Source organism: Cynocephalus volans, chromosome X, assembly GCF_027409185.1.
Source record: "Cynocephalus volans isolate mCynVol1 chromosome X, mCynVol1.pri, whole genome shotgun sequence".
Taxonomy (NCBI): Eukaryota; Metazoa; Chordata; class Mammalia; order Dermoptera; family Cynocephalidae; genus Cynocephalus; species Cynocephalus volans.
Window position 1 is genome coordinate 66744160 of NC_084478.1, and position 23189 is coordinate 66767348.

Genomic DNA, 23189 nt, shown 5'->3' on the forward strand with positions numbered 1-23189 from the left:
GGAGAATGGATGCACATCAATGGATGACCAGCTTCTGATTGGCTGTGAGGAAGTGAAAAATGACTGGCTGGGACTGCATGGAGGTCGGAGAGAGAGATGAATGTGGGCTAGAGGGCGTCCTCTTGGAGGATGAAGCGAGCTAGCAGTTGGGTCTTGAAGCTCAGGGAGACAGACCTCACGGAGGCCTGCAGCAGGGGAAACAGAGCACGTCTGTAGGAGTGACAAGCCACGTGACAGCGAAACGTCTGCAGAGAGGGAGGGGGCTGCCAAGCAGTGTAGGGTTTCCTCCTAGTGGCAGTGGGAAGGCATGGAGGGTTCGCTTTGCAATCACTTTTATTGCCCTTAAAGGTTTATTTAAATGAAAATTCTCAAATACACATAAAAGTAGAAGTGCAACAAGTATCCGTATGCCTACAACTTAGACAACTGGTTCTCAACCTTAGTGAGTCTTGAATTCAAATGAGGAGCTTAAAAAAATACTGATGCCTGGGACCCACCCTCAGATATTCTATTTTAATTGGTCTGGGGTATAATCTGAACACAAGGAGTTTTAAAAACTCCCCAGGTGATTTTAATATGTACACCAGGGTTTAGAACCATTGATTTGAGTCAACAACTACTGACGTTTTGCCATACGTGTCTTTTGCTGAATCATTTTGAAATAAATTACAAATATCATGACACTTCACCCCTATATACTTCAGTATGAATGGCCACAAACACGATTGTGGCTCTTATAAATCAAAAGCAACACTTGTTCATTGCAAATAAATTATAAATTAGAAAATATAGATAAATAAGAAATAATTTTTTAAAAGAATGCATCAGAATAAAGTAAAACCCCCCTAGGAACCTAATCACCCTGAAATAATCCATGTTATGTTGTCAGAACCCCTTTCAGACCTTTGCTTTCCACATTTTATTATGACAGTTTTCCAAAATACAGAAAAGTTGAAAGAATTATATAATGAACACCCATAAACCCACCATTTAGATTCTCCAAGTGTTAACATTGCACTCTATTTACTATATCACATATCTATCCTTTTATCCATCCACCAATTCATCAGATTTTTTAAATGCATTTCAAAATAATTTGCAGACATCACTACACATCACCCTTCAAGAGTCTAGCATGCAAATCATTAACTAGAATTCAATATTTGTTTAAGCCTCCCCACTTTTCTTGAGGCAAAATTTTCATACAGTGATATGCATAGGTCTTAAGTGTACTATGGATGAGTTTTGAGAAATGTCACATAAATATTTTAAACAAAAGTGCACTGAGGTCAAAGGTTCAGATTCCCAGTACTTGCCAACTGCCAAAAAAAAAAAAAAAGTGGGATATTAAATATGTTTTGTGTATGTTCTTTTCATTTAATGTATTATAAACATCTTTCTACATCATTATTGTTTTCTTGCAGTAGTGATGTAGGATCATTTTTTTCCCCTGATTCCCTGTTGTTGGACACTTATGAGCTGCTTCTAATTTTTCAGTATAATAAATAGCATTGCAGTGGACATTCTTGTAGCTAAATATTGACGCACATCCTTAATTTTTCATGAAATGGTTCTAAGGATGTAGTCAGACTTTTTTTTTGGTGGCTGACCGGTACAGGAATTGAACTCTGGACCTTGGTCTTATCAGCACCACACTCTAACCAATTGAGCCTAGACTTTCATATTAGAAAGATACTCTTGATGTCTGGATTGTGGATGTGGAAGGAAGTTAGTGTCTGAACCCAGCATATCTGTAATGAGGATTTTTTTTTTTTTTGGTGGCTGGCTGGTACGGGGAACTGAATGAACCCTTGACCTTGGTGTTACAAGGCTGTGCTCTAACCAACTGAGCTAACTGGCTAGCCCTTGGAAGGAAATTAGAAGAGACCAGATGGGAGACAGCAAAGAGGCTGGGGTCCTATTCCCAGTGAGCAGTTGATAAGGCTATGTCAGGGGAAAGGCCTTGGAGACTACAGGGCTGATGGGAGAGTCAGGGAAGGAAGGCAAAGGAAAGGGGAATTCACACTGATTGAGCAGCTAGCATACCAGCCATTGTGCTGGGAACTTTACACATGTCACCTCAGTTACAGCTCAGAACAACCCAGAGAGTGATAATCATGATCTCCATTTCACAAATGAAAATAAATAAATAAACTACTGCCCTCCTTTCTCAAACTTGACATCCCAGCAATGGGGAATTATTGATGTGGTTTCTTATATGTTCCATACTCTTTCTCACACACACTTCACCCTTACCCCTCTACCTGAGGCCTAGCACTTCCTTGAGGTGGCTCCTTAAAAGCCACCATCTAAACTTCAGGCTGGGGCAGGTCCCCTCCTCTGGGCTCTTCAGCCCTATTTCACCCTGTCATAGCACTGATTTCTCTGAATTGTCCCTGTCTGTCACCTCTACTAGATCATGAGCTGCTTGAGGGCAGAGTCCTCTCTGAGGCCCAAGTTCCTAGCACAGGGTCTGGAATTGTTGAATAAATAAACCCAGACAGGTGAAGTGACTCACCCAAGGTCACACAATTAATAAATGAAGAAGCAGAGAGTCAAACCCAGGTCTGACTCCAAAACATCTGTTCTTTACTACTCCGGTTGCTTTTTATCGGCCTGCCTAACCCAACATCTTTCTTGTTTCCCCCCAAGGACTGAGGAGGAGAAGAAAGACTGGGTCCAGGTAACGTCCAAGAAGACTTTGTGGTAGGGGGCAGGAAGAGTATTAATAGGTCTCCTAGGGATTGGTGGACTCTCCCCAAAAAGATACATCTGATCACATGGGCCTGGACACCTGCCTTCCAGCAAATTTTATTATCTCCATTTTACAGATAAGCAAACTAAGGTCCAGAGGTTAAGCAGAAATTCATAAACTCTTCTTTCAGAAAGCTGGTTCTTCTGAGGGTATAATCCCAGTGAGTCAAGCCCTGTAAAACCTTAAGCCCAGACAGGGGCCAGGAAGGCCACCTGAGATTTTTCAGCCACTGCTCCATTTTACAGTTATAAGACTGAGACATGGATTTGGGAAGGGACTTGCTCAAGGCCATACACCTAGCAGGGGCAGAGCTGGGCCTACACCCTAACTTTTCTTACTCCAGGCTATGGCACAGGAATGTGAGGTGAGGATGGAAATAGGTGGTTTGTGGGGTGATCTCACCTGTCATTTCTTACACCTCCTCCCCAGGCCATCAACTCCACCCTCCTGAAGCATGAACAGACGCTGGAGACCTTCAAACTGTTGAACTCAACGAACAGGGAAGATGAAGACACCCCCCCCAACTCTCCAGTAAGAGTCTCCATTCTCTCTCCCTGCACTGGGACCCCTTCCAGACCTCCAAGTCTCCACCTGACCTTGTGATGATACTCTCCCCTTCCCAGAGAGGCAGTTCATGACCTCAGAAGCATAGTCTTCTGTTGGTAGGGCCACAGAGAAATCATTGGGGAAACTGAGGCCCAGAAAGTAAAAGTGACTTGTCTTCAGTCGCACAGTGAGACAGGAGTAGAGCCAGGACTCAAAGGCACGTCTACTGAATGTATCTGCTGCTCGGTCCCCCTCTCCCCCGATGATGGTCCAAGCCTTGGGGCAGGGGCAAGGGCTGGCTGGACTGGGTTGGGGAGTAGCTATCTCTGATCTGGGACCTGGCCCTTCCCCCAGAACATGGATCTTGGGAAGCGGGCTCCTACGCCTATCCGGGAAAAGGAAGTCACCATGTGCATGCGCTGCCAGGAGCCCTTCAATTCCATCACCAAACGCAGGCACCACTGCAAGGCCTGCGGACATGTGAGTGTTGGGAGGCAGGGGCACAGCTAGGGAGGGGACAGGCTGATGGCCCAAAGGCCCACTTCTGAGTGGATACCCTCCGAGTGGGAGGAGGTCACAAGTCTACTGTGGGAGTTGGTACACTGAAGGGGAAGGCCCACTGGAATCAGGCTGCTCTTGCCCACTTGCCACCCCAGGTGGTTTGTGGGAAGTGCTCCGAGTTCCGGGCTCGCCTCATCTATGACAACAACCGTTCCAACCGTGTGTGCACTGACTGCTACGTGGCCTTGCATGGGGTGTCCGGGAGCAGTCCAGCCTGCAGCCAGCATACACCCCAGCGCCGGAGGTCCATCCTGGAGGTAAGAGCCAGGCCCCAACTAATACTTCCACAGCAACCAAATAGGCCCCAGCCCCCTACCCAGTGTGACTGAGGAGGCCTGGGCATCTCTGAAACAGTAGGGTGCTGTGTGCATACACTGGTCAAGTGACCCAGGCTTGAAGTGAGTGAAATGAGTGCAAGAGTGAATGAAAAACAGTAATATTATTGAAGTGCTTTAGACATTTAATTCTCACAGTATTAATGGCCCATGCAATTATTATCTCTATTTTACAAATGAGGAAACTGAGGCCCAGAGAGGTTATTCGCCAGTACCAAAGTTACACAGCCAATGAGTGACAGAGCTGGCATTTCTTTAAATTAACAAAATGCCTTTTCTTATTACAAAGTAAGATAAGTAGGACAATATGAACAAAAAATACACCATATGCCTTCTACCCAGAAGTTACCACTATTAACACTTATCCTTCCTATCTTTCTAGGTGTGTGCATACACACATTTTGGGTTTTCTTATTTAAACAAATGGAGGTATTTATCTAACACTTAAAGAGCACTTACTCTGTGCCAGGAGCTATTCTAAATGCTTTGCATATATTAATTCATTTAATCCTCACAACAGCCCACTGTGCATTCCTTTCGAGTCAATACATTTTCATCTATAGCTGGGATTCTGAGCCAGAATTTAACATTAATTCTACATTAACCACCCACTGAACCCCTTAACTACGATGCTAGATTGCCTCTTGCTAGCATAGGGAATGGATGTGTGACAAAAGATGAAGAAAAGGTGAGGCATAAATGTGTGAATGACTTGAAGAATAAATGAACTAAGAAAGAATGCCTGTCTAACATTTAGATGCCCCCACTGAGATCTGTACACCCCTTTCACTGACTCTTAGAGATAGCAACCATGGTCTCAGGCAGACAAGCCTGGCTTTGACTCTCATTGGGTGACGCTGGGCAAATCACTCCTGCCTCCTGAGCTTCAGCGTCTTCATCTGAGACATGGAAATAGCAATCCCTACATTGTGGAGGGTGAGAGCCAGGCTAGGCCTCTGTTAACACTGATGCCCCCATCTCTCTGGCCACAGAAACAGGCTTCGGTGGCTGCAGAGAACAGCGTCATCTGCAGCTTCCTGCACTACATGGAGAAGGGTGGTAAAGGATGGCACAAGGCATGGTTCGTGGTCCCTGAGAATGAACCCTTGGTACTGTACATCTATGGAGCCCCTCAGGTGTGCATCCTACTCCCTTGGGTCCTTTCAGCCACCTGGCAAAGCCAGCCAGCTCCCTTCCCTCCAGTCCTTGACCCCTCCTTGGCCTTGGAGGATAGGGTGAGCCTCGCTGTACCTAAGAGGAAATCTCTAGAGACAAGGAGTGATTGTGGACCAAGGTATGTAGGGAACACTGGGTTGGGGGAGCTGGCTTCCTGAAAGAAGCAAGAGTGGAGACGGGACACTGCTAGGTCCAACTTGGAGTGGGGAAGGGCTTGTAGGTAGGGGCAGTAGGCCAGACAAGGGCCTGAAAACATTTGCTAAAGAGACTAACCCAGCTGCTTTAGGGTTTGGGAGGAGACAGGTATTTGAACCAGCCCGCATTCTAGCCCCAGTTCAGACATTTTCATGTTGATAACAGTGGAGCCATGGAAGGTTCTTGAGTAGGGGAAGGGAAAGAGAAGAGCAAATGCAAAACTAGTTAGAAGGTGGGGCAGAGGGGAAAGTCCAGTCCCACAATGACTCCAGCTCTGTCCCTCCTCCCCAGGATGTGAAAGCCCAGCGCAGCCTGCCCCTCATTGGCTTTGAGGTGGGGCCTCCTGAGGCAGGGGAGCGGCCTGACAGACGGCACGTCTTCAAGATCACCCAGAGCCACCTGAGTTGGTACTTCAGTCCTGAGACAGAGGAGCTACAGCGGCGCTGGATGGCCGTGCTTGGCCGGGCAGGCCGTGGGGACACGTTCTGCCCAGGGCCCACACTGTCTGAGGACAGGGAGATAGAAGAGGCACCAGTGGCAGCTGCAGGAGCCACTGCTGAACCCTTCGAAGCCCCCCAGACCCGAGACAAGACCTAGAGGGTTTGGGGGGAGCTGGGAGCCCCCACCCCACACTCTAGCTGCCCCATCTGATTGGGGGCTTCAGCCGCCCCCCCCCCCCCAGCTCAGTCAATACTTGAATTCCCATCATGGGCACTTTCAATCCTGAATGCTGGGTCTTGGGTTTTTTATTCATCTTTTCACAAAATGTGGGCTTTTAAAAAAAAAATTCCCACAGTGCAATTCCCACAGTGATGTTAATTTTTTTTTAATCCCTGTCCCCAGGGAAGGTGGGAGCTGTTGCTAGACCCATCTGAATTAGGCCATTTTCCCTCCCTTCCAACAACACCGTACAGATCCTGCCTCCACCTGATTCCCCCCAAAACACTGGGGGCAGGAGAACTGGATTCAACTGCCAGCTCTGCAACTAACCCTGGGACCCCAACCCACCCCTGCCTCCTCAGCCCGTGTCTTCACAAGTATGACTCCACGTGGGGTGGTGACTAGACCCCTCCTGCGTTTCCCACAGCTTACAGCTTCTTCCCAGCCCCAAGGCTACCCAGTATTTTATCGTCCAGACCCATGGCAGGGCCACTGGGCAGGACAGGGGGATGGGGGGAAAGACAATGTGGACACTCTTGTTGTTTTTTTTTTTAAAGAAAAATACAGTTATTTCAGGCTTACAGTAGCTTTCTGAGCACTACTGTGCTCCATCCGTCCATCTGTTTGTTTGTCCAAAGTACCAAGTTGCTAGGGTGGGCCCAGTAACCGCTCCCTTGCCAAACTCTGAAGCTCAGCTCCCAGAAGGCTGATTCCAAGGCTACTCAAGCCACAGATTAAACAATAAGGTATTACTTATTAAGGTCTTGAGCCTCATCCCTGGACTTAAATCAGATGGGATAGACAGGAAAGAAGATGGAGGAGACAGAAAAGAAAGCCCAGCTCTCCCAAGCTCACCACCTAGCCCAGGTCTCAGAATTCCCAAGGAAACCCAAGGCTGGAGGCTGGGCTGAAAGAAGGGAACATTCCTGGGAAATTCCAAGTTCTGGGCAGGGGTACAGAGCTACTCTGTGTGGGCATGGTGGGGTAAAGAGGCACCACAGCTACTTTCATTCAAATCTTCAACTATTCTCTCTTCCATGTGCATGTTCATCTCACTGACCCAGCCAGCCCCCTGGTGCTGAGTACTAGTTCTCCCACTGGTCCTCTTTCTTCACAAATCCACCTGCCCATTGTCCGTGTCTTAGCTCCTTCTCCAGCCACATCCAAACTCACTAGTCCCCCTTCTTCACAATGACTGCACCCAAGGGGCACTGTGCTGGGAAACCTGGCCTCATTACTCAGATAGTGACTTGAGGCCTGAGAGGGTATGGTAGATCAGGCCCCACCACCCCCAAGACCAAAGATCCCTAGGGCTTTTCTTCCCCTGGAGGGAGCTGGACAGGGGAACAAGGGAGAGGATGGGGGATAGGTAACCAGTCCAGAGGTCTACAGCCCTCCAAAAAAGTCCTTATAATAAACAAGTCTCAAAACATCCAGCCAATGAGGGCCCAAACCATTTCCATCCCCATTCATTTTTTTCTCCGGACAATGGTCCAGCCATCTTCCACTATATCTTCTTCCTTAATAGTCTGGGAATCTGGATCAGAGGGTTCAAGCTGGGGGCAGACCCCATCTGTAGCAGCCCCATCATTCATAGCTGTGACCTGGAGGAGAAATACAAGAGAGAGCTAAGTACATTGGCCACTGGAGACCCAGGCTCTGCTCCCAGCTTTTCCAGGATTGGCTGTGTGACCTTAGGAAAGTTCCCTGACCTCTCTGGATAATACCACCACTAACAACCCCCCCTCATCACTTCCCTATGAAGTTGCTCTCCCAGAAAATTGAAAACATCTGTATCCCCCCACCCAAGGGGCACCCCCCTCACCTCCATCTCTTCCACACTGTCTGCACCATCTTCATCCTCATCAGTCTCTCTGGCTGTCCTAAGTGCAGTTGCTGTGACCCTGCACTTTCTTTGGGTGATGTAGAAGGCCATCTCTCTCAAAGCAGCCCCGTCACCCTTCTGGAAGTGGTGGAACATGGTCTGCAGCTGCTGGCTCACCTATCAAGAAAACAATCAACCGGTTTGGATTTTCCAGAGAATCTACTATACAATCAGCCCATGTTTGTATCAAGAGTAGGGAAGGGGATGGAATTTCCCAGAAGAGAATGGGGCTCTTTCCTCCCCAAGGAGTTCACCAATGAAGCAACCACATCTGAAGGGCTCAGGTGAGGTCCTGAAGCATCAAAGGCTTCCTAGCGGAGAAAGCACTAGAACTGTGCTCTGAAAGAGGGAAGATAAAAAGGGGAAGGTAGTCTCATCAAGGGGAGCAATGTTAACCACAGCAAGGATGGAAATGTACCTAGCCTGACCTGCCCTTGGGAGGAACAGGCCTGGCTGGGAATGATATATGGGGAGAAACAGAATAGAGGCAGGGTTTGGAAAGGCCTTGGAAGACTAGACTTTTTTTCTCTAGGCAATAGGGAGTCATAGAAGGGTCTTGTGCAAGACCCAAGAGATGAATGGTTACAGCCAAGAGTCTTGCGGAGAAGAAAGACTGCACGCAGGGAGATGGCAGTTGTGTCCATGATAAACTCACCTGGGGCAGACTCCCATCCTCCACAACCGTATCAAACTCATTGGTCATCAGCTCTCCCAGGAAGTCCTCCACCTCATCTAGCTCCAAGTTGGCTGAGTAGGAAAGAATAGGGCCTTTAGGGTCAAAGGCCAGCCAACTTCATGACCCCGACCACTACTCTTCAATACCTACTTAGTGGGTATGCATCTGATTGGTGGGTAAAGACCCAAACAGTGAGCCTTTCACTCACCAAAGTGCTCTGCATTCTAGGTTTTAACATGATTTTTTTTTTAAATCCACTAAATACTAAGACCTAATTTCCAATCTCTTAAACACTACCAAGCCCTATAATCCTGCAGCCCCAGCCTCCTCACACTCACCCTCTTTCATCTGGCCTGTTCTAACTGGCCTCCCCTCTATGTGACCTTAAGTCTCTCTGAGTCTCAATTTTCTCCTTTTTAAAGTGGGGCTAGTAGTGGCTTCCCTGAAGGTCTGTTATGAGGAGTCATCCAACACAATGCCTGGCACAGGAAAGATCCATAATCCATGTTAATTTCCATCACTCAAGGGCTAAAGTTTTGGAAGTGTAGAGACCCTTCACAACTGTGGCTCCACTGATATAGGAAGCCACAGACCAATGGATAGGTAAGAAGAAATGGAGGTAGTACTTCCAATGATAAAACTGTCACACCCTGACACCAACATCCTACTGTGTGATGCTGGCTGAGGCCTCCTGTCTGGGCTTCAGTTATTTTATGGGCCCATGCTCTACTTTTTCTGAATTAGAGAATAACTCAAGAAACTCTTCCACAAATCTCCTTGCCCTCTCTTCCTTGTATATGCTCTCCCCGGGAGAGCTCATCCATCCCCTTGTCTTTCCCTACCACTCAAACCTAATACAGTCAGCCCTCATTATCCTTGGGTTATGCATCTGCAGATTCAAGCAACTGAGGATCAAAAATATTCAGGGGAGGGGCCAGCCCGTGGCTCACTAAGGAGAGTGTGGTGCTGATAACACCAAGGCCACGGGTTCGGATCCCATATAGGGATGGCCGGTTGCTCACTGGGTGAGTGTGGTGCTGACAACACCAAGTCAAGGGTTAAGATCCCCTTACCAGTCATCTTTAAAAAAAAAAAAACAAAAAAATATTCAGGGGAAAAAAAACAATAAAAAGTAACAATACAACAATAAAAAATAATACAAATAAAAACCAATACAGTATAGCAACTATTTACATAACATTTACATTGTATTAAGTATTATAAGTAATCTAGGGACGATTTAAAGTATATGGGAAGAGGTTAGCCGGTTAGCTCAGTTGGTTAGAGTGTGGTGCTGGTAACACCAAGGCCTACGGTGCTGGCCAGCCACACACAAAAAATTTTTTTTTTAGGGCCGGCCTGTGGCTCACTCGGGAGAGTGTGGTGCTGATAACACCAAGGCCACAGGTTCGGATTCTATATAGGGATGGCCGGTTTGCTCAATGGCTGAGCGTGGTGCTGACAACATCAAGCCAAGGGTTAAGATCCCCTTACTGGTCATCTTAAAAAAAAAAAAAAAATTTTTTTTTTTTTTTAAATAAAGTATATGGGAGGATGTGCATAGGTTATATGCAAATACTACACTATTTTATATCAGGACTTCAGCATCCACTGATTTTGGTAACCTCAGGCGTCTTGGAACCAATCCCCGACAGATACTGAGGGACAACTATATCCCCCAAATCTGTCTCCAATTCAGACTACCCTGTGCCTGAATGTTTCGCAGGTTCCTCAGACCCTCCATGTCCAAAGCCAGATTCATCACCTTACTCCAAACCTGCTTCTCATCCATCTTCCAGGGTTCCTCCATTCCATGAAAGGCACCTAATCTACCCAGCAACTCAAACCAGAAACTTTCCTCTTCTTCCCCCGCCCATCTATGGCCAAGCAATCTCCAAGGCCCTAATCCGCCCCTTCTTTTCCATGACTACTGCCACTGCCCTACTTCAGGCCTCATGATTTTTCTAGACAAAAACAGCTTTCTCACCAGTCTTTCCCTCTCCAGTCCACGCTCCGTACTGATTACATCCTGAACTTTCTAGCCAGCAAATCCCATCCTGTTACTCACCTTAGAACCTACCTATGAATTATCACCTACTGCAGTGTTTCATACTTTGCCTTTGAGAAATATGTGTTCTGCTGGGTTTTAAGGGAAGCTGTCCACTGAAAGCTAATGGGAAACAAAGGCAAACAAGTTTCTTTTTAGTGGTTCTTATCCAAGCCTTTAATATGTTAATGAGTGTTGAAGAAAAGAGCTTTTCTTACATAATTTGACTGGAGGAGCTTTTTCTTCACTGAACATCTACTGGGACTAGTCTTCCATAGCATGCGTTTTGGCAAACATTGGCCTAAAGTACAAAATCAAAGGTACATCAGGCCTTCCATGCCTTGCCCTTTTCCGGGAGGAGGAAGAGCAAGGAGGCTCCTTCACCCCCAATATGGCACAAACCCTTAATCAAATAAAGCACATTACCTCCTCATACCACCGAACTTGAGTGTTGCTCTCTCTGCCTCCCCCACCTAGTTAACTCCTCATCTCTTAAGACCCAGTCCAATCACCACCTCCCCTGAGAAGCCTTCTCCCCATTTTCATGTTACCCCAAGCACCCTGGGCTCCTCTTTATCAGCACACCTATCATCCAGTGTTGTAACTGTCTGTTTACTTGTATTGATCCCTCACTAGATAGTAAACTTTCAGGGAAAGGACCCTGCCTAATGTCATCTCCAAAGCTAAAGAATGAAGAATTTCGCAAAAATCATACTATGCAACGAGCCCTCTGCTGGGCCCCTCGTTCTTGTATAACTCTCAAGACAACCCTAAGGTGTAGATCTTTGGTGTCCAAATAGCTACATGTGGTTACTGAGCACCTGAAATATGGTTAGGCCAAATTGAGATGTGCTAAAACTATAAAATAACAGATTTTGAAAGTTTAACACTAAAAAGGTGTAAAATATCTCAATAATGTTTTATACTGTTTATGTGTTGAAATATTTTGAATATACTGAGTTGAATGACATATATTATTACTTTCTTCTGTTTCTTTTTAATTCATTAAAGTGGCTGCCAAACATTTTTAATTACATGATGTGACTCACATGATATTTCTATTGGACATCGCAGGAGTGTATATTTTCTATACCCACTTTAGGAACTAGGAAACTGAGTCTTTAAAATGCCTTGTCAGGGTCGGCCTGTGGCTCACTTGGGACAGTGTGGTGCTGATAACACCAACGCCACGGGTTTGGATCCCTATATAGGGATGGCCGGTTAGCTCACTTGGGAGAGCGTGGCGCTGACAACACCAAGTCAAGGGTTAAGATCCCCTTACCGGTCATCTTTCTAAAAAAATAAATATAAAATGCCTTGTCCATGATGATAACATGAGTTAGTGGCACAGCCCGTAAGGCATTCGAACCCAGGACTCTGACTCCAAAGGGTATTCATTCCACCTCTCCTTCAGGTTCCCAACCTGCAATTGCTCAGAAATGGAGGCTCTCCAGCACGCGGCTCCTACTTTCCACACCCCCGACAGACTGGTTGCAGCGCCTCAAATTCACTCACCATTGCGAATAAAGTACTCCACCACCGCACGCCCCAGCCACTCGGCCTTCTCCTGGCTGTGCACGCCACCGAAGCCATTCTCCACAGCGATCTGCGAACACATGTCCAAGCCCACGTCAGCTTGGGAACAGGCCTAGGACGGCCTGAGGGTCCGCCGCTTACACCACCCAGCCAAGCCTCAGGCGCCTCGCCCTGCCAGCTCCTGTTCTGCTTCGGCCCCTAACCTTGACCCTGCTGTGGCTCCACTCACCTGCAAGGCCGGCCAGGCCTCCAGTACAGCGCGGACGCTGGCCCCGAAGAGAGCTCGTGCATCCTCCCAAGCGTCCGCCATCATCCGGTCCGGCCCACGTGACATCCAGGCGGCCCAACCCTCAGCAGCTCGGCCCAGGCAGAATGAGCCGGAAGCCGAGCCTGAGAGCACAGGTTCGCTTCTCCGCGGACCTGGCAGCAAGACTAGAGCAATAGAAAAGCTTATCCGAGCGATCGATGACAACACCACAGTTACTCACTTGCAGTAACTGAATCAAAGAACGCCAGACGTAAACGACTTGTGGGGCCGTGGGTTCCGGATCCGTGGGTACTGCGCAGGAAGGATGTGGAGAACTTATTACGGATACAGAATCCAGGCCCTTGGGCAGAGGACTCAGGGTGCATAGCCTAAAAAAATCTACATTTCAAGAAGGCATCCTAACATCTATAGAACACTGCAACTAACAACAGAATATATTTTTCTGAAGTGCACAAGAACATTCTTCAGGACAGACAATATGCTAGACCATAAAGCATACCTCAATAGATTTAAAAGGATTAAAATAATACAAAGTACAGTCATCAGCACGTTACTGTACTCAATTCTGTAGACAATTGTAACACAATGGTAAGTGTTTGTGTATCTAAACATAGAAAAGGTACAGTAAAAATACGGTATTATGATCTTATGGGAACACTGTCATGTATGCTGTACATCATTGACCAAAAGGTTGTAATGATGCATGACTGTACATTCTGTGACCACAATGAGGTGAAATTAGAAATCAATAACAGAAAAAAAATGAAAAAGATTTTTTTAAAAAGAAATCAATAACAGAATTCTGTAAAATTCACAAATATGTGGAAATTAACACACTCCTAAATAAGCAGTGGGTCAAAGAAAAAAATCACAGGGAAAATTAGAAAACACTTTGAAATCAATGAAAACAAAAACATAGTGAAAGGAAGAGTCGACACCAGTTGACGTCCACCGGAGAGAGCTCGTTTATTAGGCGGCACACACACATATATAGGGCTTTAAGGGGAAAGCTGATTGGCTTAAAATACAATCCCTACTTAGCATACCGCATGGGGCTTGGGGGGGAGCTGATTGGTGTGTAATTCGCGCCTGCGGGAAGGAGAAGATGGAAGAGAAGGGCAACCAGCGCCATGATGGGGTGTGGCCGGGAAGGGCTTATGTGATCGGGGTGTGATCCCTTGGGGCATTTGGGTCCCTACACATAGCATACCAAAATTTATGAGGTGCAGCTAAAGCAACACTTAGAGGGAAATTTTCAGCAATAAACACCCAAATTAAAAAAGAGGAAAGAGCTCAAATTTACAAACTAAGCTTTCACCTTAAGACACTAAAAAAAGAAGAGCAAAGTAATCCAAAAGCAAGCATAAAGAAGGAAATGATAAAGATTAGAGCAGAAATAGATGGAACAGAGAATGGAAAAACAACAAGAAAAAAAAGTGAAGACAAAAGTTAGCGATTGTCAGGTTGAGATCACAGATCCCTCTGCCCCATCCTGTGTAGGTCATGAGTCAGGCAGTTGAAAGAAGATTCTGGCAGCCTTAGGCACAACGGACATGCCTTATTCCAGACGTGAGCTCTGCCGGCTCTCCCTGCTCTGCTGACCCCCAATACAGAGTAGTTGTCTCTTACACTACAAGTACACAATAGTGGCAATAAGCCAAAGATTACATAAGCACACGTGCCCAGTTACACTTCTCTTATATCACTTGTTCACAGCATACAAGCTGAAATGTGCTGAATCACGTTCTGCCTGATAAGAGGCGAGGAAACCTGACTAAACTGTTTCTATTTTCTTTACAGCAATTTGAAAAGATCAAAAATTTTTTTTTTTTTAATTTTTTAAAAAGATGACCGGTAAGGGGATCTCAACCCTTGACTTGGTGTTGTCAGCACCACGCTCAGCCAGTGAGCGAACCGGCCATCCCTATATAGGGATCCGAACCGTGGCCTTGGTGTTATCAGCACCGCACTCTCCCAAGTGAGCCACGGGCCGGCCCCGAAAAGATCAAAATTTATGAACCTTTAGCTAGATTGCCTAAGGAAAAAAATAGTCAAATTACTGAAATCAGGAATGAAAGAGGGGACATCACTACTAACCAGTCAAAAAAGACCACGTATGGTATGATACCATTTATATGAAATGTACAGAATAGGCAAAATCTAGAGACAAAAAACAGATGAATGGTTGCCCAGGGCTGGGGTGTGGGAATGGAATAGAACATGATTCCTAATGGGTTCAGGGTTTCTTTGGGAGGTGATAAAAATGTTCTTTTTTTTTTTTTTTTTTTGGGCGGCTGGCCAGTAAGGGGATCCAAACCCTTGACCTAGTAAAAATGTTCTAAAATTAGATGTGGTAATGGTTGCTGTTGTGGGCTAAATTGTGGCCTTTCCCCCAACCCCCATTCATATCTTGAAGGCCTAACCACCCCCCCCCCAGTACCTCAGAATGTGACTGCATTTGAAGATAGGGCCTTCAAAGAGGTAATTAAGGTAAAATAAGGTCATATGGGTGGGCCCTAATCCAATATGATTGGTGTCCTTATAAAGAAGAGATTAGGACCCAGACAGAGAGACAACCACGTGAACACAGCGAGAAGGCCAAGGAGAAAACCAAGGAGGAAATCAGAAGAAACCAAACCTGCTGACAGCTTGATCTAGGACTTTTAGCCTCCAGAACTATGAGAAAAGAAATTTTTGTTGTTTAAGCCACCTAGTCTGTGGTATTTTGTTACAGTAACCTTACAGTTTACTCTGTAAATATACTAAAAACCATAGAACTGTAGACTTTAAATGGGTAAAAGATATGGTATGTAAATAATATCTCAATAAAGATGTTTTAAGGCCGGCCCGTGGCTCAATCGGGAGAGTGTGGTGCTGATAACACCAAGGCCCCGGGTTCAGATCCCATATAGGGATGGCCAGTTAGCTCACTGGGTGAGCGTGGTGCTGACAACACCAAGCCAAGGGTTGAGATACCCTTACCGGTCATCTTTTTTAAAAAATAATAATAATAATAATAAAGATGGTTTTTTTTTTTTGACTGGTAAGGGGATTGCAACCCTCGGCTCAGTGTCGTCTGCACCACGCTCAGCCAGTGAGCACACCGGCCATCCCTATATAGGATCCAAACCCGCAGCCTTGGCGCTGCCAGCGTCGCACTCTCCCGAGTGAGCCACAGGGCCAGCCCATAATAAAGATGTTTTAGAAACATATCATAGGTGATTACCTCAGACAGCAAAGGTTGCAAACTTTGGACCAGACTGTGTTAACAAACAATACTAACACTTCTGTGCTGAACGCTGCTGGGTCATGGAATTTGATGAGACGCTCGAGGACCTCCCAGTCTGGCATGCAAGACTGTCCAATGACAATAGACTATGATCAGTGCCCAGGGTGAATCTAGGTTTTGGGGTTTTTTGTTTTTTTTTTTAAGATGACTGGTAAGAGGATCTTAACCCTTGACTTGTCAGCACCACACTCTCCCAAGTGAACCCCAGGCCAGCCCTTGAATCTAGGTTTTAAAGGGCCCAAAGCACATGCAATTTTGCAAGCCCTCTTTAAGAAAATAGTACAAAATTAGGTACGAGAATATTTCTTTGGAATTACAAAAGAAATTACATTTTACAAATTACAAATTTTTAAAAAACTGACAAATGCTACAAATATTTTTAAATACAGAAAAATATTCTGCTCCTTTGCATGAAGGTAAGAAAAAAAAGAAAAGAAAAAATCCAGAAAAATAAAAGTATTATTAATTGCCTGATTCATCTCTCTACTAATTTTTCCTACCTTTTTTTGGCTATAAACTCTTTAATATCCTCCTTATGTGACAATTATTTTATAATGTTTTTTAGAGAGAATACAAAGTATTCAATTGATTTTAATTCAATTCAGTTGATCAAATTTTTTATTATAGTAGTTTAGAAAAGTTACAATTTCGTAACTTGTTACTAGTAATGTAAATTTTAAGACTGTTATCAAATTTGGGAAAACCTCTAGTTTCTTTTACGTGAGCTGCAAGATTTCAGGGCATTTTAGCTTTTCTTGTGCAGTGACAAATCTTAAATACTCTTCAAATTTACCGGGGCCGGCCCGTGGCTCACTCGGGAGAGTGCGGTGCTGATAACACCAAGGCCCCGGGTTCGGATCCCATATACGGATGGCCGGTTCGCTCACTGGCTGAGCGTGGTGCTGACAACACCAAGTCAAGGGTTAAGATCCCCTTACCGGTCATCTTTTAAAAAAAAAAAAAAAAAAAAAAAAAAAAAAAAGACAAATTTACCATGCTAAATAACCAGAGATTTGGAAGTGGCCTGTGTAAGTGTGGGGCCCTGAGACTTAAGCTTTTTAGTTATAATCATCTCTGTGCAATGTTAGAGGAGAAAGGAGCACAGGGGCCCATGGGAGTCCAGCAGAGGGCCTCTGACCCAGACTTGGGGGTTGTGGCAATCATTTTGGAGATGATGCCTGAGCTGATTTGTAAAGTTTGAGTGGAATTTTTTCAGGTGATGGCGAGTTTGTGTGTATGGGGGAAGGGTATATTACTGAAAGGAGGAAAGAGCCTTCCATGCAGAGGAAACAATATTTGAATACACAGAGATGGGAAACAATATGTTGTGTGCTGAGAATTACGAGTATCCCCAGACTGAGAATTTCAGGAGGCATAGGCTCCTCCAGAGCTCCAGAGCCTCATTTCCTTAGACTCAGCAACTTAGATTAAGTTCAGAGGTCCCAACGAAGATACTGAGATTAAGCACCTCAGTTTGAGTTTCCAGGTCACATCCAAATACACAGACACCCCAAACTATGCATGATGCTTTATACATCTATGTTTCCCAGTGTAAGTACCCTACTCCAGGGCAAACATTTCAAACTAGATTGAGTATTCGGATGGCCAGATTGATGTGTCCAAGACTAAACTCCCAAAGCCTAAGCCCAAACTCAACCCCCAGAATAGACCTCAGATTGAGCTCCAAGATTGAAATGCAGATTTAATCACCACACTGAACTGCTAGTGTCTGAGTACAAAGGGTAGTCCGAAATAGAAATTTTCAGACTAGGACCAATACCTGAGCCCCTAGACAGACTGCCATAAAGCAGGTGGCCCAAACAGTTTCTAAACCAAACCTCCAAAATGATATCCCCATGAGTGTTCTCTTACCTTCACTGGGAGAAACCAGAGCTGAACAGTTTCTGGAATTCCCAGCTGCTGGGAATCATGCACAATGATGCCCATGTCCCCAGGCATTCATTTCATCTCTGGGAGCCAGGGGCTTCATAATTCAATAATTCATTTCAAAGATTAACCCTCCCAGAGATGTTGTCTGCTTTTATTTTTACTTATTTTTTTAAACAGGAACTTTCTGAAATGATCATATCAGCTGGTAGCAATCTGTCTTAGGTACACACTGAAAAATGCATACCATCTTGCAGCTCTGTGCCTGACATTTGAAGTTAGGAAGACCCAGCTTATCAGAACAGTGAGTTTGGGACATAAATCTCAGATCACCCCTTAACCACATCTCCCTCCAGCCACATAGTCTTTATTTATTTATTTATTATAGATATCTGTGGGATAGAAAGTTGACTATCAATAGTTGTGTACAATGTGTGATGGTCAAATCAAGATAGCTTATTCAACATTACAATACATAATTGTTCTTTGTGTCCGTTAACCAATTTCTCATTAATGCCCCCCTTCCTCCTCCCCTCCCCCTTTCCACCTCTAGTAACCACAGTTCTGTTCTCTTCAAAAAGAGGGAGGGTCTATGTTGGACAAAAACACCTGACACAGTCTGAATCCAGTGTCCCTGAGACAGTGAGGTCTCTGAGGAGAAGAGCTGATTGTATCCCCAGAAAGCCTGGTCACTTAGAGCTGCAATTTGAGGAACCTTTGAAGGACCACACTGACCTGTACTGAAAGGTCGGGTCAGCAAAGCTTTGCTGTGTTATAGCCTAGCAGTGCCATATGGAAGCAGACTGGTGTTCAATAGCGACACTTTGTGGCAATGAGACACAATGGCAGGCATGGCAGTAGAAGCTTTTCTCCCCTGAGGCATGGACATGAGGCCGACCTCCTGTGTAAGTTCCTGGATAAGCCAGAGGAAGAGAAGAGCCAAAGAGGGTGGTTCTGAACTTCTTGCTTATCTGGCCTGCAAGGGTGTATTAGTCCGTTTCTGTTGCTTATAACAAAATATACAGAACTGGATATTTTATAAAGAAAAATGAAATTTATTGCTTACAGTTTCTGAAGCTGGGCAGTCCAAAGTCCAAGGAACACATCTGGTGGTGGCAACAGTGACCCCTCACATTGCAAGATGGTGGAAGCAGACAGAGCAGAGCAGAGAAACTAACCTCCCCATTCACTCTCCTTTTAAAGCCCTCAGAAGCAGACCCCTGACCACCATTTTTAATCCATGCACTATGGCATGGTCCTAATCTAATTACCTCCCCAAGGCCCCACCTTTCAATTACCATAATAGGATTTCCCACCCTCTTTCACATTGCCACAATGGGGACTAAGTTTTGGAGGGACATTCAACCCGAGGCAGAGGGCTCAAACCAGTTTTCATTTAATTTGGAGAATTACAAAAGATGTGACTCTGCTAGCACCTCAAGAGCTGTGGAGCTGTTCGTATGTACTACGTATATATCTATGTAATCATTAGGTCATTGTCTCTCTTCCCAACCAGAAAACACCGAAGAGGATAGGGACTTTGCTTGTCAATTTTTTTTTTTTTTTTGGCAGCTGGCTTGTGCAGGGATTCGAATTCTTGACCTCGGTGTTATAACACTGTGCTCTAACTGAATGAGTAACCAGCCAGCCCTGCTTGTCTTCTTCATCCCTGCATCCCCAGTACCTAGCATATGGTAGGTGCTTAACAAATGTTTGTTAAATGAATGAATGTGATAGGGGCTTCAGTACTGTAGGGAGCTTCAAGACAAGGCATTAATATTGAACAAATCCAAAAGTCACCAAAATGAAAATGCTAACAAATTCTAATTGGTAGCTATATGGGTGTTCATTATACTGTTTTCTCTACTTTTCTATATGTTTGAAGAGTTTCATAATAAAAATTTTACAATGTTTTTAAAGAATTTTTAAAATAAACACTTCAAGCATTAGAAGAGTACACAGCATAATTGGAATTTAACTCTGTTGTTTCTTTATTAAAATTTTTATTGAGATTTAAAAAAAAAAAAAAAAAACAGGATGGCAAAACCAAAGAATACACATGTAAATGACCAGGAAGCTGACACGAAGAAATCAGTTAGATTTTTACCACCTCTGAGGATACGGACTCCTCCAGCAGCCCTTCTTTCCTCTTTCCCTGTCCTCTCCCACTTTTTTCCTCCCCCTCACAAAGAGATTTCTCTGTTCTGAAAGCCTAGTATGATTTCCATACTCTCCTATTCAAAACTTCATAGCTTATGGAATTGGAATTTTAAATATTATCATTATTTTTTGGAATTGTAAATTTTTGTTTGTCTGTCGGAGCTTCCGGTAAGGGGATCCAAACCCTTGATCTTGGTGTTATAACACAACGTTCTAATCAACTGAGCTAACTGGCCAGCCTGGAATTGTAAATATTAAATACCATTTCTGCAAAGAAAAATGTCACCAAAATGCCTTATGCCTGGACGTATCCAAAGAGTAGCGACTGATATGGTCTCGTTCTTTAATGCTCTCATATAACAGCTCAAATCCTAGCCAACATACCTTGGAAAAACCCTGTACTTCCTCTAATATCTCTGAAGATTCTTGGTGGAATCTCATTTTCCTGGCCAGATTTCCTTCTTATTCTGGGCCCTCCTGCTACTTTGCTCTGGTGCCAATGCCACTCCTATTGCAACATATACCAGGAGCAGTCCTTTTCCACTGGGGGCTGCTCTGAGCTCCCACCAACAGTGCACAGCACTGTTTTCACCCTGCTCCTGCCCCTCTTCGTGGTCCCCCCATTCAATATTTTCTTCTTGGAAGGAAAGACAGACCACAGTGGTATGTTGGACTTGCAGTGAGAAAGAGTATACCTAGGGTTGCAGAGTGGGATGGGGGTGGGGGAGGGGGAGGGGGAGGGAGGTCGGGGATTAATTGGGTGGGGGACGCAAGGAATAACCGCAATTTGTGGTAATGGGCATGCTGATAGTATTGATCTGGCCATCACATCTTGGGCACAAGTGGTTACGGTCAGCTTTGTACGCCATGAATATGCATAACCAATTTAACAAAATACTTTCTTCAGTGCAAAGTGCAGGCTGGCCTGAGAGTGAGCAACCCTTTGCTGAAAAGGTAAGTTAGATACAAAGTAAAGCATACACACCTCAGCCAGTAAAGAGCCAGTTGCCTCCAGGAAAGTGAGCAACAACCCTACCTTCCGCTGGGATTCAGCTTTTATAGTTTCTCTATCTAATGAATATTCAGTTAAGGGGGTGGTTCCCAGTTATGTGCACTAGGCATATTCAAGAATATTCTGTGCTCTCTATTGAGCATGCTGAGCCACTGGATTTGCATAAACCAGCCCCTTGTCATCTCATTTTTCCCATGTTGGTGCTAAAAATAGGTCTAACTGGCAACAGTTAACTTTCCTCCAGAGGAGAGCTCAGAGGAGGGGCCTGAGCCCTCAGAGAGTGGCTGTAACCCAGAGGCATGTCCTGAAACCTGAGCCCAGAGAAACTGAGCACCTGGTGTGTCACCACCAAATGTTAGGGAAGAGCAAGAGAAACTGGATCACTCATACATTGCTTATGTTGCTAATAGGAATGTAAAGTGATCCAGTCCCTCTGGGAAACAATCAGGCAGTTAAAAAAAAAATTAAACATGTAACTACTACAGGACACAGCAAAATATCTGTATGGGAATGTTCATGGACGTTTTATTCATAGTAGCCAAAAATTGGAAACAATTCAGATGTCCTTCAATGGGTCAGTTGTTATACACACTGTGTGATACATCCCTGTTAGGGTATGAATGTTTGTGTCCCCCTAAAATTCGTATGTTGAAATCCTAACCCCCAAAGTGATGATATTAGGAAGTGAGGCCTTTAGGAGGTGATTAGATCATGAGGGCACAGCCCTTATGAAAGAGACCCCAGAGAGCTAGCTAGTTCCTTCCACCTTGTGAGAACACAGCAAGAAAATGTCATTTATGAGCCAAAACTCAGGCCTTACCAAAACCAAATCTGCCTTGATCTTGTACTTTTCAGTCTATTGTTTATAAGCAAAAAGTAAAAAAATTAAAAATTAAAATAAATAAATAAATACTTTCTTCTTACACCCCTTAACCTCCTCTAAGGCCAGTCACTACTTTTTCCTCCCTCTTGCCAGATCAAGTGACCTTCAGGTAGTATCTAGTAGGGGGAGAGCCTCAGAAAGTGGTCTCTATTTTCCTCTCCTCTACTTTCAATCTTTATTACAATATGTTCTGCTCCAGTAAAGGATTTCTCTTTTGCAAAAAGTACATTGAGGGCCGAGCCCGTGGTGCACTCGGGAGAGTGCAGCGCTGGGAGTGCAGACGCTCCCGCCGCGGGTTCGGATCCTATATAGGAATAGCCGGTGCACTCACTGGCTGAGTGCCGGTCACGAAAAAGACAAAAAAAAAAAAAAAAAAAAAGTACATTGACTTTGTTCAAAAGCCCAAGTTAAAAGCAAAACAAAACAAAAAACTGAACATTATCTATATCTTTCTCTTTATGTTCCTTCTCTAACAGTCTTAATTCTTTTAGAAGCAACAATGTACTGTGTTATATAGTGTCCCCTCCAAATTTACGTCGACCCAGAACCTGTGAATGTGACCTTATTTGGAAATAAGTTATCAAGTTAAGATGAGGTCATACCGGATTAGGGTGGGTCCTAAATCCGGTGATCAGTGTCCCTGTAAGAAGAGGGAATTGGGACACAGATACAAAAAGAGACTCACAGGGAGATGACTATGTAAAGACAAAGGCAAAGGCTGAAGTAATGCATCTACGAGCCAAGGAACGCCAAGGATTGCTGATAACCATCAGTAACTAGGAGAGAAGCATGGAGCAGACTCTCCCTCAGAGCTTTCCGAAGTAACTAATCCTGTCAACACCTTGATTTTGGAGTTCTGACTTCCTGAACTGTGAGAGAATAAATGTCCTTCATTTAGCAATCCAGTTTATGGTACATTTTTTATGGAAGCCCTGGGTAACTAATACAAACATAGATGCTCTTGTTTCTTAGTGGAAAAACAAGGAAAGGTAAGGAAAAAAAGAAAAGCACAAAGATTAAAGATTTCAAAATCTTGTCCTGAGATTCTTAGCATGGCCTACAACCCTGTCAATCAAAGTGGGTACAAGGAGCAGCTGACCTAAGGAAATTCTGACATATGCTACAACATGGATGAACTTTGAGGACATTATGCTAAGTGAAATAAGCCTGTCACAAAAAGACAAATACTGCATGATTCCTCTTATATTAGGTCCCTAGAATATTCAAATTCATAGAAATAAAAGGTAGAATGTTGGTTACCAGGGGCTGAGGAGGCGGGGGGAGGAATGGGGAGTTGTTTAATGGGAACAGAGTTCAG

General features: G+C 44.7%; 2 protein-coding genes across 5 annotated transcripts in view; one reads left to right on the forward strand and one right to left on the reverse strand.

Moving 5' to 3' along the window:
• Positions 1 to 6881, forward strand: part of FGD1 (FYVE, RhoGEF and PH domain containing 1) — a 45611-nt gene extending 38730 nt beyond the window's left edge. Inside the window, exons 13-18 of the mRNA XM_063083295.1 lie at positions 2653 to 2683; positions 3185 to 3286; positions 3656 to 3781; positions 3958 to 4119; positions 5190 to 5333; positions 5860 to 6881. Of these exons, the coding sequence (XP_062939365.1) occupies positions 2653 to 2683; positions 3185 to 3286; positions 3656 to 3781; positions 3958 to 4119; positions 5190 to 5333; positions 5860 to 6165 (871 nt within the window). The 3' untranslated portion in view covers positions 6166 to 6881. The remainder of the gene's footprint in view (positions 1 to 2652; positions 2684 to 3184; positions 3287 to 3655; positions 3782 to 3957; positions 4120 to 5189; positions 5334 to 5859) is intronic.
• Positions 6297 to 12691, reverse strand: TSR2 (TSR2 ribosome maturation factor). Of its 4 annotated transcripts, none has more exons than XM_063083296.1 (5): positions 12602 to 12685; positions 12352 to 12442; positions 8769 to 8860; positions 8054 to 8230; positions 6297 to 7832 (listed from the first exon to the last, which is right to left on the reverse strand). In XM_063083296.1, the coding sequence occupies exons 1-5, from the start codon at positions 12683 to 12685 to the stop codon at positions 7698 to 7700; spliced, it is 579 nt and encodes a 192-aa protein (XP_062939366.1). In that variant the 3' UTR covers positions 6297 to 7697. The 4 variants fall into 4 exon arrangements, with proteins under 4 accessions (XP_062939366.1, XP_062939369.1, XP_062939368.1 ...); XM_063083299.1 differs by lacking the exons at positions 12352 to 12442; positions 12602 to 12685 and adding exons at positions 10870 to 10959; positions 11055 to 11100; XM_063083298.1 differs by lacking the exons at positions 12352 to 12442; positions 12602 to 12685 and adding exons at positions 10858 to 10959; positions 11055 to 11100.
• Between the last annotated feature and the right edge of the window lie 10498 nt (positions 12692 to 23189).